The sequence below is a fragment of the Babylonia areolata genome, chromosome 2 (assembly GCF_041734735.1).
Source record: "Babylonia areolata isolate BAREFJ2019XMU chromosome 2, ASM4173473v1, whole genome shotgun sequence".
In the NCBI taxonomy this organism is placed as follows: domain Eukaryota; kingdom Metazoa; phylum Mollusca; class Gastropoda; order Neogastropoda; family Buccinidae; genus Babylonia; species Babylonia areolata.
Window position 1 is genome coordinate 8,937,078 of NC_134877.1, and position 15,210 is coordinate 8,952,287.

The window sequence follows — 15,210 nt, forward strand, 5'->3', positions numbered from 1 at the left end:
GGAGAAGTGGTAACGGGGACAGGCAGAGGATGCTGCTGGCAGTTCCTAGTCACGACTCTGCACGCAGGCGGCTGTGGGGTGATGGTCGTCCGACTGGGGCAGATGCGGCACCCGTATCCTCCCACAGTGTCAGAGCAGCCCTTTTTAGGGGCAGCACTGCTCTCCCCACATGGGGAAGGGGAGATAAAAGGATCCCTAAACAAAGCCTGCCTTGTCTAGTACCTAGTAGGAAACCGCACCTACTTGGACATCCAACACTAGCGGTCGAAAACAACAGAAGAAAAGAACCAGGAGTCATGCCCTGACCCTGGGTGCCTGGAATGTTCGCACCCTACTCGACAGACGACAGACCAGAAAGACGCACAGCGCTCATTGCTAGAATGCTTGATCGCTACCAGGTGGACATAGCAGCCCTGAGTGAAACCAGGTTTGCCGGTGAAACCCAGCTGGAGGAAGTTGGAGGGGGCTACACCTTCTACTGCATTGGGAAGAACCTCAGACGTGGGCTTTGCCATACAAACCGAACTTGCATGACAGCCTTCCACGTGGGATAAACGAGAGGCTGATGACCCTGTGTCTGAAGCTGTCCAAGGATCGCTTTTCCACAGTCATCAGCTGCTATGCCCCGATGATGACCAACCCTGATGACATCAAAGCAGCTTTCTGTGAGGAGCTCAGTCGCACCATTTCAGCGGTAGACAGAAAGGACAGGCTGATCATCCTTGGGGATTTCAATGCCTGCGTCGGCGTGGACTTCTCCTTGTGGCCAAAAGTCCTAGGACAGCACGGCACTGGCAAGTGCAACTCCAACGGACTACTTTCGCTCTTGCTCTGCGTGCAGCATGGACTGACCATCACCAACACCCTCTTCCAACAAGCGGACAAGTACAAGAACACATGGGATATGGATGCACCCCCGCTCCAAGCAATGGCACATGCTGGACTATGTGATTGTCTGGCAGAGGGACAGAGGTGATGTTTCCATTACACGCTGCATGAGAGGAGCAGTCTGTTGGTCAGACCATTGCCTAGTATGCAGCAAGATGAACATCAGACTTGCACGCAAGCTCCAACCAGCCAGGCAGAAACCCCCTAGGAAGCTGAACATCCACTGCCTCCCTATCACCAAGGATGTGCTGCAGCAGCAAATCCATGCAGCTCTCCAAGACATTCCTGCATCTACTGATGTAGAAGAGGTATGGACCACCTTTAGAGATGCTGTGTACACAGCAGCAGCTGACACACTCGGCTTTGTACAGAGCAGCCACAAAAACTGGTTTGACGAGAACGACTCTCAAATCTCCAAGCTCCTGAACACACTGCATATACTGCATCAGGATCACTTTTCCGATAAAGACTGCCAGAGGAAGGAGAACCAGTTCTTGCAAAACAAGCAACTCATACAGAAGAGGCTGCGTGAGATGAAGAACACCTGGTGGGAGAGAAAGTCCAAAGAGCTTCAGTCCGCTGCTGATGCTCATGACATGAAGACCTTCCATGATGGTCTCCGAGCTGTGTATGCGCCAAGAGTCACAGGATCAACCCCTGTCCGAGCCTTGGACCAAACCACCCTCCTGACAGACAAGAAAGACACTCTTGCCCGCTGAGCAGAGTACTTCAACACCCACCTCAACAGGGACTCGTCCATATCTGACGAGGCAATTGCAGCCCTCCCACAGCTACCAGTCAATGACTCGCTAGCTGGCCCTCCCAACAAGGCCGAGACCCGGAAGGCCCTGAAGCTGACAACATCAGGAAAAGCACCAGGAGCGGATGGAATCCAGGCCGACATCTACAAGTATGGAGGTGAGGTGCTGACAGACAAGCTGACCGCCCTGTTCCAGTCTATCTGGGAGAGAGGGGAGGTCCCCCCAGGATTTCAAGGATGCTTCAATTGTGCATATTTACAAACGGAAGGGAGACAAAACATCCTGTGATAACCACCGTGGAATCTCTCTCCTCTGCATCGCTGGCAAGATCTTCGCCCGCATCATACTGAACAGACTGGTTGACAATGTCTCCAACACAGTCATCCCTGAAGCACAGTTCGGCTTCCGCTCAGGCAGGGAAACATGTGACATGGTGTTTGTACGCCAGATGCAAGAGAAGTGCCGTGAGCAGAACAAGGAGCTCCACATGGTCTTTGTAGACCTGACTAAAGCCTTCGACACAGTGAACCACCATGGTCTGTGGAAGATCCTCCTAAAGTTTGGCTGCCCAGAGCACACGTGTTCAGCGCTTGACGTTTAGTTCATCCGAGGAGAGAACTTGACCCTGCATTCAACTCAGGAGGGAAAGGCGCCGCATAAAAATAACACGCTACCGCGGGAAGGGTTAGAGCTTTAACTTGGAAGAACTGAGAGCACAAAACGCTATGAGTTCTCTTTCACGCTGCGCCTCCAGCCGTTATCAGCTGTTGGGAGGGAGAAAGACCAGTGTGCTGTTCCGCGCGATGGCAGCGGCCACAGGGAGAAAACAACACCTCTTCATTAACTTTTGATAACACGTTGCTTGTCAACGCAATCGCTTAATAAATAGTATGGTCTGAAAGAGCACAGTCTTAGCTTTAAAACGATAGGAAACTCAAATGTGAACATCCGATTATTTTTCTCAGGATAACTGTTTGAAAAAAGCAGGTATGCTTACCACCAGTTTGTTAACATGCATTTTGACACATTTTTAACACACTGAATCTAATCTCACAAAATTCGCTCAACGCAGACAATACATTCCATGCACAGCATTACACATCAGCATGCCTCTCACTAACCTGTGTTGATAGCTGGAAATTCTGAAGGAAACTGTGGCGTGTTAAAGATCACAACTGTTTTGCAGCTTGTACAAGTACTCCACAGGCACACTGATTCAGTCATTCACGCACACTGAAGAAAAGAGAGAGAAGGAAACAGAACGAAAGAAAGGAAGGGATGAAGGAGAGAAAGAGAGGCAAGGAAACAGCACGAAAGAAAGACAGAGAAGAAAACAGAATGAAAGAAAGGAATGGAAGAAAGAAATGTGAGAGAACAGAATGTGAAGGAAAACCAAACTCACGGTACTTCTGCTATGAAAAAAAAACCACACCACCGCTAGTCACAATTGTCAGCACAGTTCTGTCAAGTAAATACTGCTATCTTAAAAAATATTTTCCAGCCAAGGAAAGCACTACCACCAACAAAAAGAGAAGTGTCCGCTCTTTCCAACAGTGCAAACATTAATGCCACAGATATAGGAGTATGCTCACCAGCCCGCTCAAAAGAGGCGTGCAAACTGCCACGCTTTAATAGAAGACAAAGAAGGGTCAGTGACGGGTTAGCAGGCACAGCAGCTGACCTACTTATCAGTGTCTGGCACTATCAGGCCTGTCAGGGGGATCTCGCAGTCGGCTAAGTGTGTGGTTCTGCTTATAGCCTAGACAGCAGTGAGAGAGCCTAATCCAGCTGATTGCGTCATTCCACGTTGGCTTGCTGGCGAGAGTACAGGAAAATACTGACATGTTGGATCCGTTCCCTGTGGTAAATGGAGTGAAGCAGGGTTGTGTCCTGGCACCCACATTGTTCTCCATTCTCTTCTCTGCCATGCTGATTGACGCCTTCCAAGACTGTGACCGGGGCATCTACATTCAGTTTCGCACAGATGGCAAACTTTTCAACTTGCGGCGACTCCATGCCAGGTTCAGGGTGTTGGAGGCACTGTTGAGAGAGTTCCTCTTCGCTGATGACTACACGCTTGCTGCACACACCCATGAGGACATGCAGTTCATTATGGACAGGTTCTCAACCTCCTGCAGGTGCTTTGGACTCAACATCAGCTCAGCAAGACCGAGTCCATGTACCAACCAGCTAGCTCACAGAACACCAGTGCCTCCCCCCACCTGCAATCAAGATCGATGACACAGAGATCAAGTCAGTCGACAAGTTTTGCTACCTGGGCAGCACCCTATGCAGCAACGGAGCCCTTGATACAGAAGTGACACTGCGCATCGCCAAGGGCAGCTCCGCCTTTGGCAGACTCAACAACAGGCTGTGGAACAACAAAGGCATCAGGCTCACCACCAAAATCAAAACCTACATAGCTGTTGTGCTGACCATCTTGTTGTACTGCTGTGAAACATGGACAACATATCGCCGTCACATTCAACAACTTGAGCAGTTTCACCAGAGATGCCTATGAAAGATCCTCGGCATAAAGTGGCAAGACAGGGTCTCCAACCTCCAGGTCCTAGAGAGGAGCGGCCTGCCCAGCATCGAAAGCCTGCTGATCAAGTGGACAGGACGCATTGTCCACATGACAGACAGCAGGATCCTGAAGATCCTTTTGTATGGCCAGCTGAAGGAAGGCCGCCGTGAACTTGGAAGACCCTGCAAGCGCTTCAAGGACACCTTGAAGACAAACCTCAAAACCTGTGACATAGAAATCACTTCCTGGGAAACTGATGCCCTTGACTGCTCTCGCTGGAGGATGCTGTGCTCTAGTGGCATAAAGACGTTTGAAAACAAGAGAATGGTGGCCATTAAGGAGAAGCGTGAGCGAAGGAAGCAGAGCTCAACTTCTGAAGACGTTTTCCCTCGCAACACCTGTGGGAAATGCTGCGCATCCAGAATCGGCCTCGTCTCCCATATGAGGACACACACCGACAAATAAGCCTGCCTGCCTACTACACCGACGGGAGACTCCATCATATGTGTTTTTGTGTTGCATGTGATATATGTGCGAGTATGAGTGTGTGCGTGCGTTGTGTGTGCGTGTATATGCGTGTGCACGCACGCATGTGCATGTGCTGTGCATGTGTCTGTGTGTTGCATGTGTGGTGTGCGTGTGTTTCGTATGTGTGTCTGTATGCGTGCATATGTGCGCATTCGCATGTGTGCACGTGCTGTGCGTGTTGTGTGTTGGGTAGCTGTTTTTCTTGTGTGTGTGTGCGTGAGTATTTTGGTGTGTGTGTGTGTGTGTGTGTGTGCGCGCCTGTGTATTATGTGTGACACATACATATATGTACATAAAGATTATCTGTGTGAATGTGTGTGTGTGTGTGTGTGTGTTGCATGTGTAGTTGTGTGTATGTATTGTGTGTGTGGTATGCATGTGTTTTGTGTGTGTGTCTGCTTGTGTGTGCATGTGTCTGTGTATGTGTGTGTGCGCGCCCATGTGCTGTGTGTGTGCGTTGTGTGTGGGGTTTTTTTGTGTGTGCGTTGTGTGTGTGTGCGTTGTGTGTGTGTGTGTGCGTTGTGTGTGTGTGTGTGTGTGTGTGTGTGTGTGTGTGTGTGTGTGTGTGTGTGTTTATGTGTGTGTGTGTCGGGAAGGTTATGTGTGTATGTGTTTTTTGTATGTGTGCGTGTTGTGGTGTGTGTGTGTTGTGGTGTGTGTGCATGAACACATGTGTGAATGTGCTTGTGTGTGTCTGTGTGTGCATGTGTATGTGTGGGCGCACATGCGCGCATGTGCTGTGTATATGTGTTGTGTGTGTGTGTTATGTGTGAGGTGTGCAGGTGTTTTGTGTGTGTGCATGTGTGTGTGCGTTTTTGTGTGTGTGTGCATGTGTTTGCACATGTTATGTGAGTGGTGTGGTGTGTTTTGTGTGTGTGGTGTGGTGTATGTGTGTGTGGGATGTGTGTGTGTGTATGTGGGGTGCGTGTGTGTGTGTGTGTGTGTGTGTACGTGACTTGTAAAAGATATCAAGTGAAGTGACTTGATACAAAAACCATTGGTGACTGGTCACCCAAGAAGTCAGTCGAGGTGCTGTAAGCTAAAAGCCTATATAAAAACCAGGGGTAACTGGTCACCCACGAAATATGGTGAGGTATAGTAAGCTAAGCTAAAAGCCTGTATAAAAACAATATGTGACTGGTCACCCATGAAGTATGGCAAGGTATAGTATTCTAAATGACAATATATAAAACCATGGATGACTGGTGACTGATCACCCACAAAGTCTGGCAAGGTATAGTAAGCTAAATGCCAAAATAAAAACCATGGGTGACTGGTCACCCACGAAGTCTGGTGAGGTATAGTATGCTAAATGCCAAAATAAAAACCATGGGTGACTGGTCACCCATGAAGTCTGGCGAGGTACAGTATGCTAAATGCCAAAATAAAAACCATGGGTGACTGGTCACTCAGGAGGTACTCCATGTGAGTTTAAACACGAGGTACAGCGAAGGTTAATCTGACAGCTATCTTGGAGCTCTCATTCAAGGAATGAAACTGGTTAAACTGACATCAAACTGATCAACAAGCAGTTTCTCTGAGTTAATGGGATATTAAATCTTAATAAATAAAGATGTAGACAACTCACTGTGTTAGAAATGGCAACAACCCAGATTCAAGCTTATCAGTTATTGTTCATGTTATATAAAGAGACAATGTTTTTCCTCCTCTCTTTGGAAGGTATTGACAAATGGACAGTTGAACAACAAAAAACAAGTTTTACATTACTAAGCACCGAAAGTAAGTTGCTATTGCCTAACACCAGTTATCCTATTTCCAGCTCAGTCAATAATAATTAAATTGTAAACGACCAGCAATCTACCAATGCACACCACAATAAATGCTCGCTGCCAAGATATCAATGTGTCATCTGTGACAATACACTTGCCTACTTCTAAACAAGACACATAGTAACTAAAATCATAATATACTAACAGGTCTCTTCTCTGTAATTCCCAAACTGATGGTTATGGCACTATTGTATGTATTTTATGGCTTTGTTTGATTGTATCCAGCTAATTTTAATGGCTAATTTTTGTTTTCAATTGCACTAAATTCAACATGGCCCTTTGTGAATGTGTACATGTGTATGCGTGTGTACATTAACTTATGTCTTTCTGTATGACTGTATAAAAATGTTAATTTTAACCAGTTTTTGGTTAAGTCAACTAGACTACTAGTACTACTACTTTGTGAGCTGCAATTCCCATGTTCACTTGTATCATGAATGGGCTTTACATGTTTGACAGTTTTCATCCCGGCCCTGTAGGCAGTCATACTCCGTTTTCAGGGGGAAATAATATATACAACTAATCAGTAATATCAATGGGATGATAAATGAAACAGAATCAATTGCTGATCTCACCTCTTGGGGGAGATGGTGGGGGCATGTATTCAATGTCTGGTAAGCAGTAAGAGACAGAAGTTTGCTGCTGTTTGGCTTTCAAAACGCGCACGCTGCCTTTCTCTTCCTGTTGCCTGCTCTTTACATTCTCTTTCTGGATCAAGAATACAAACAAAAATTTAATCAGACAAACATCTGTCTATGATAAGCAAAGAAGAAATCTTTTCCCGCTGAAGAAAAAACAACGCAATCATTATATTTCATGAAGAAGTAAATCAAGAACAACACACACAACACTGACATCATCTAGTTATGAAAGATATTTTGGGTGGGCTGCCCAGTCAACCTTGTATATCCAGTAGTATTACCGCTACACTGCTCATCCAGAGTTCCCCCAAACACAGCCACAGCCAGGTTCATCTGCTGCAGTTGGAGTGCTGAGAGTCAACATGGAACTATTAATGATATGTCACTAAATGGGTAAGGGATTATTGTTATCAGTAGGTAGTGTTCTGTGAATGTGAAGTGAAATCAGAATAGGCACTTCTGAACACCACACAGCAGACATTGAACAGAAGAGCATTGTGAAAATAAAAAAATAAAAACTTATACTGAGCCAAGAAACAAACTGTGGTATGAACAAACAATTAGGCATGGAGATGAAATGATTAACAAATAGTAAAGAGTGGTAACTCTCCACAACTTCAACAAGTCAGTGCTGCTTATGCTACCGATTCAGCTAACACACAGGCAGCATAAGCAGCACTGACTTGAAGTTGTGTACTTTGTGAATGGAGAGAGTTACCACTCTTTACTATTTGTTAACTCTCTCCGGACGAAGGAATGCTCACGCATTCCTACACAAAACGTATTCGGACGAAGGAATGGAATAGCATTCTCCGAAAGTAAAATTCCATCATGCGCTGTACACGTGATTTTGTGATTAGCCAAGCAGAGTGCGCTATTCTGGGTCACTCCACAATCGAACAGTATGACTGGTCAGCCTGGGATGTGTGGCCTGTCCCGCACACACGCTGACAAAGTCACTGACCGGTCGTCTGCTCGCGTGACAGCCTGTTAGCAAAGCGGGCTCCTTCTCAGAATGTTGTGAAGAGAACAAGGCAGTGACGGCAACGTTTTAGGGTTGCCGAAGTACTTGAAATGCTACAAACTGAAGGGTCGGACATTGAAGAGGTGGATGATGACGAAGAAGAAAGCGAATTTAATGCAGAAAGCGAGCATGGGTATGGTGATTCGGGGTGAAAAATTGGCAGTATTTTTTACATATGGCAAAACTGTAAAAATAAGATGAGAAATTTGATCTTTTTTTTTTTATATATGTAATAGCTCAACACGTAATAAACCAGTTCTGAAAGTTTCATTTTCTTACACAGTATTTTGTGTTTTTTGTAATTTTTTCCCAAACCCTTACAAATGGGCTGTCTGTGGGGAAAAGCAAGGGAGAAAACTTGTCGTCCCGAGTGAGTTAATCATTTCATCTCCATGCCTAATTGTTTGTTCATTTCCAGTTGAAAAACCACCAAGGCAACCATGTGTTTGTTCTGTATTGTCCATGTGTTCTGTGTAGCTTGTTCAGGATTAAAGAGGCTATGCCAGTCTTGAATAAAAAGCTTATTTGTGTTTGCACATTTCTTCTGTCTTTGCTGCTGTGTGCGCATGTCAGATGATCGGTATAAGGACAGGCCCAGTGCTTCCTTTTTTGAGGAAGTGTCTGGGTTTGTTCCAATGTACCTTTTATTTACCTGTCTGCTAGATGAATTGGTAGCATAAGCAGCGCTGATTTGAAGTTGTGTACCTTGTGAATGGAGAGAGTTACCACTCTTTACTATTTGTAAACCATGGTATGTTTATACAATGGTATCGTTGCTTGCATGTTGTTAACTTTTCCAGACAACTGTGCCAGTCTAGCATTTTACTTTCACGCCAGTCTCTTAAATTGTGGATGACTTTGACACATTTAGAATATTTAGCTGTAAGAAATCATATCTTCATCATGGAGCATGCCACCGAAAGGAGTCAATATTGAAAAAGATCGAATGAGTTCTCATAACAGTTCCATTCTCTTCCATTCTCCAAGCATGTGGAGAATGAATGTGAGAGATATCTTACACATTTATGAGCAGCTTCCACAATTACTTATTCATGTGAGAGTGTGGCCCCTTCGAGTGAAATTGATATCTGATCAAGTTATGAACAAGCACATTTGTACATGCATGACTGTTTTTGATTTGTCATTTGAGCAGCCATATTTCATTTTCGGGGGATGCTCAACTTTCCATAACCCAACGTACAAGTACCTAAATAACATTTTATTTAAAGTATATTTGATCTTCTTCTAGTGTATACTAATTACTATACACAAGAACAACACATTATGATAACATGGTACTTGATGAAAATTTAGAGACATTTTGCAGTTATGAAGATATGGATTTCCACAAAGCAGAGGAACGATAATGAAAGTACTTTCATAAAATAATGGTTTTATGATTTGACTACGGAAGTGACAGTTACACTGTTGACTGGATTTCTTTCAGCTGTACTGTTTTCCTTTTGTTTCTACTTTTCCTTTGTATTAACTCACTCCGGATGAAGGGCTGCCACCGAGGCCCTACTGTTCACAACCATTTCAGACGAAGGAACCCAATCGGGGTTTTAGATAGTTTTGAATTTTTGGAGTGGCACCTAATTTCCATAATAGCATTATACGCAAAGAATATCTTTCTCTTTTTTTTCCCCCTTGTTCACAAGGTTATATTTTGACTTTTCACGACATCAATGTGATTCAACATTCACATAGCAAAACATTTGGTCCATCAATGATCATCGAAAAAAAAAGAAGAAGAAAAAAATCATTAATCTGTTAAGATACAAGGGTTTTTTCAATATGATAATACTTATAATAGTAATAATAAGATGAAGAACAATAACAAATAATAAAGAACAAGATAAACAAGATACCAAATGTCACATCATGGCATGTATACATGTTGAAATAGTTTCAAGGAGCACCAGTTGCTGTTGTTTTTTGTTTTTTGTTGTTGTTTTTATAAAGTGTGTTATTAGAGGATTATTATAATTATGTTATCCATTACCTGTGGCAGCTTACTTCTTTTATCAAAAATTGATGTACAAACATGTCAAATTTTGCAGTATACTCATTTCTGATATTGTTAAAAATTCTATCAAACATGCATCATTCATATACTGCATTATGATGGCAGTTTTCATTTTACACAATGTTCTATTACCAACACAGAGTATGGTAGCCATTTTTTAACAAAATCACAGTAATTCATTTCCATTGTGTGTATATGCTTTTCTAACTTGTATCTATACTTGAGGTCAAGCAGGAATGCTTGCAGAGTTGGTTTTATTTGATTGATTCTACTCCTGTGTATAAAAAATTTTGCCCATAATAACATTAAATCTAAAGTATCATCCATTGTATTTTTATCATCAGTTCCAAACAATGCCAATTCAAAGTTCAATGACAGTCGTTCACAGTTTTCACATTTCTCTCTCAATAGCTTATTAAAGTCCTGCCAAAAGGTTTGCGTAACTGGACAAAACCATAAATAATGTTGCACTGTGTCTTTTTCAATATAACAGAAATTGCATTTGTCATCGTCAACTACACCCATGTTTTTTAGGATGATATTTGATACTAAAATTCCATGACATATTCTAAGCTGAAACCATTTCATCTTTATTTCTTTGATTCTATTTATCTTTTTCAATGTTTTCTTCCAGTCAATCTGTGTACCTAACCTATTTTCCCATTTCATAAAAGCTTTCATGTCAAAAATTTCGTTTTTCTCCAAGATTACATCATAATAAATCCGTGTTCCCTTTTTTACCCCACAAATGGTTTTTAACGCCTTACTATTTTCATTGTTGTCATGATTCTCTAATATTATATTTCTTTTTCTGATGTATTCTTTGATTGATTGAATGCAACTAAGGTAATTTAGGTAATTCGTTCTTATTCCCCTCTTCTTAAAAAAGTCTTCCTGCCTTAAAAACTGGCAGTTTTCATCCAGAATATCACGCACGAAAAATGCATTTTTTGCAGTCCAGTTCTTAAAATGAAAAGGATTGTTGTCGATTCTAAATTTAGCATTGAAAAAGATGGGTTCAGCTAATAACTGTTATCTAGTTCAGTATGTGTGTTGAAACTGTCATAAGCTTTCATAACGTCTTTCCAAAAGTTATTATAATTATCTTTTAAGAACCTCTTTGAGCCATAACAGTTTAACCTAGCTATTTCCGGGCAAGTGGTTTGTAATATTCTTTTCCATTTGAAATTTCCTACATAGAGTTTCCTCACCCAGGACAGTTTCAGTGCTTGTATAAATGCGTGTATGTTTGGTAATCCAATGCCCCCATTTTCAATACTGTGAACTGAGTGTATTCGTTTTATTTTGTCCGGCTTCTTGTCCCAAACAAATTCAAAACACATATTCTGAAGTTTTTTAATTTCACTGTCTGGTGGGTTTGGTAACAACATCCACAGGTACACTAGTTTAGACAGTATGAGGGATTTTAATATAGCTACCCTTCCTAGTGGTGTACACGATCGTTTAGACCAAATCTTGAATAAATTTCTAACTTCCATTAGTTTGTCTTCTACGTTAAATTCTGTCAAGTGTGATAGATCATTCATAAACCAAATGCCAAGGATTTTAAATTTCTTAGGATTCCAATTCATACGTTTTTCTGTTAAATACTTTACATTTCAATTCTTATTTCTACCTAACCATACATTAACTGTTTTTTCAATATTTAATTTTAAACCTGAAATTTCTTCAAAAGAATTTAATGTATCAAATAACTTATTGTAAGATTTTCTATCTCCGTCAAGCGTGAATGAAGTGTCATCTGCAAACTGGCTTATTTTGAATTCTACGTCTGAAATCTGTATCCCTTTAATTTCTTCATCTTCCCGAATTTTACACGCTAGTATCTCTGCACACAATACAAATAAATATGGTGATAGTGGATCCCCTTGTCTACACCCTCTGCCTATGGGGAAGCTTCGAGACCTTTTTCCGTTAACTATCACATAGGCTTTGATATTATTATAAAAGGTATGTATCCATTGACTAACATCCTTTCCAAAACCAAACGCTTTCAGAACATTTTGAATATAATTCCAATTGACAGAGTCAAAGGCTTTCTCAAAGTCTATGGAGACTAAAAGACCAGGCAGATTTCTTTTTTCTAGGTAGTTTATCATGTCGTACAATGTTCGTATATTGTCTCCTATGTACCGTCCTGCTATAAACCCTGTCTGGTCCTCGTGAATACGTTTTGGTAATACTGTTTTCATCCGGTTTGCAATACAAGTTGACCCAATTTTATAAGTGACATTAAGGAGAGAAATTGGTCGCCAATTTGTTAAGTATTCCCTAGGTTTATCCCCCTTCGGTAAACATATTACAAGTCCTTCTTTTTGTGTGATAGACATTTCCCCTTTAGTAAAGCCCTCATTTAGTGATCGAATTACAAAATCTCCTAGCTGTCTCCAAAAGAACTTAAAAAAATTAACAGTCATTCCGTCAGTTCCTGGGCTTTTGTCGTTTTGCATGTTTTTTAATGCTTGCGAAGCTTCTTCTTTACTTATCAGTCCCTCTAATTCGTCAGATTCTTCTTTATTCAATGTTGGTACTTTTGTGTAAAGATCGATATCTATCATTCTACAATTTCTATTTTTATAAAGTTCCTCGTAAAACATCTTTGTTTCTTCTAACATTTCTTCTCTATCCGATAAAACTCTACCGTCTTCTGTCACCAGTTTCAACATCTGTTTGCTTACAAAGTGCCTTTTCTCCAAAGAACAAAAATATTTATCTATTTTTTCCCCTTGAGATGCCCATCTTGCCTTAGACCTTAAAATTATTCCTTCCATTTTTGTTTTCCTAAATTCAGCTAGATGTAATTTTTTCTCATTTAGCAGTATTAGATCACCTTCGTTTAAGGGTGACTTTCTCTCTAAATTTTGTATTTCGTTTTCTAATTTTTGTTCATGCTGTTTTGATTCCCTTGTCCTGTGTATGCTATATGTAATTGACTTTGCTCTGATTTCCATAAGAAGCGTATCTAAAAACAGTTGGTCTGATATCATGAACTGAATCTTGTCATTAGGTATCTGGTTCAGGTTATCTCTTGCATATGGAAATACTGCATATTGACCTTTGATTTCTTCAATAGTTTCATTTATAAGTTTTACGTATGCATGATCTTTGAGTAATGAAGAGTTAAATTTCCACAAGGTTTTAATTTTCTCCTCAGTCTTAAAGGTGAGTTCAGTCAATATCAAGGAATGGTCACTTCTATATCCATAAACAATATCTATATTGGTAACATAAGTAATCAGTGTATCTGAGACTAAAAAGAAATCAAGTCTACTTTGCTGGAATGGGTTTGTTCTCCTCCAACTATATCGGAGAACTTCTGGATTTAGCTCTCTCCAAACATCTACCAGTTCTAAATGGGAAATCATTTCAAATACTACTTCTCTAGCTTTGGCATTGTTAATGTGTTTATAATTATAATAATCGAGACTTGGATTTAATACAAGGTTCCAATCTCCTGCAATGATCACATCCAAAACATCTAGCGCTACAATCTTTTCTTTAATTTCTTCGAAAAAATCAGGTTCGTCTTTGTTTGGACCATAAATATTTACGAGCACTATATGTCTACCCATTGTATTTAACACCAGTATAATGTAGTTTCCTTTTTTATCCCTTATTGTCTTTTTAATTTTGAAATCAAAATTATTGTTCAGTAATATAGCCACTCCTCTCGATCTGCTGTTATTTGAGGAAAATACACATTCATAACCCCATTCAGTTCTAATCTGTTGCTCTAATGTCTTAGTGAAGTGGGTATCCTGTAGGAAATACACTGAACAGTTTTTCTGTCTTAAATGTTGAAATACATCTCTTCTTTTTTGGAAATTACCTAGACCTTGGCAGTTGAGAGATGATATTGTAAAGCTACACATTACTAGTTTGCTTGTCTGGTATAAAACTAATGCTCCTTATTTTCACTGTGTATTTTTCAGACATGCCGTGTTTATGTTTATCATGACGTAAAGCATAAGTTTGACAAAAATGAATATTATCAAAAATAAAGCGTGAAATGTACGTAACTTGAAAAAAGAAAAAGAAAATATATTGAAAGTGACAAAACATTCTTCTGCGGATGGGTTTCGCTGGGCATTTAGCACATGAAAACACAAGTACTGTCATGGATTAGTAAAATATACATGTATAAATCAGTTCACCGATACACGGTTACCTACGTAAACATGTAGAAGTCATAGAACACATGAACTGAAGTAACCCCATGTAACTTTCTCTGGGGACATAAATATTGCAAGAGGAAAAAAAAGCAACACACACACTAAAAACAACACACACAAAGTAGCAATACAGCTTCCATTTCTTTTTTCAATTATATACCTAAAAAGACAACACCGAAAAGCAAACCAAAACGGAAAATGTGGTCTTCGCATAGATTTCAACCAAGGGCCACAACCCTCCCCAACCTTCCGCACCGGCATTGTACTGCACCCCCTCCCTCCCCCCCAGGCCCCCCATGCCCCCTTCCCCCCTCCCCTTCACCCTCCCCGCCCCGTAGAGGACAGCAGGGGGAAAAATCATGCTTGTGCGGGAGAACAAAACAAAACAAAACAAACTCACACACACACACACACACACACTCAAAACAACAACAACAACAACAACAGCAAACACGCACACACACACACACACACACACACACTCGCACAAAAACGTGCACTACGTGACCAGATCAAAACATCTGAGCTGATTTCATAACACCAACCTGTCCTCCCTGTACGCGTCCATCCAAACCTGATGTCCTTAGATTTTTGGTTATCGGTACAACTGTACTTTTAGCATAAAAAAATGTATACATTTCTATATGTTTGTACATTGGTATTTTGCTCTATATTAACACTTTTGTAAACCCACGGAGTATTGCATATTTATCATGCACACGCAACCGCTGATGTTACTCCTGTGCATGTAGAAAATAAATAAATAAATATACTAATAAAAAATATTAAAGTGACAACAGCCAGTTTACCAACAATATATATGGAGTGA

General features: G+C 41.1%; 1 protein-coding gene across 1 annotated transcript in view; it reads right to left on the minus strand.

Annotated features, from left to right (window-relative positions):
* Positions 1 to 15,210, minus strand: part of LOC143278934 (uncharacterized) — a 57,306-nt gene that overhangs the window by 26,209 nt on the left and 15,887 nt on the right. The window contains exon 4 of the mRNA XM_076583312.1: positions 7,070 to 7,202. Coding sequence (XP_076439427.1) covers positions 7,070 to 7,202 — 133 coding nt within the window. The remainder of the gene's footprint in view (positions 1 to 7,069; positions 7,203 to 15,210) is intronic.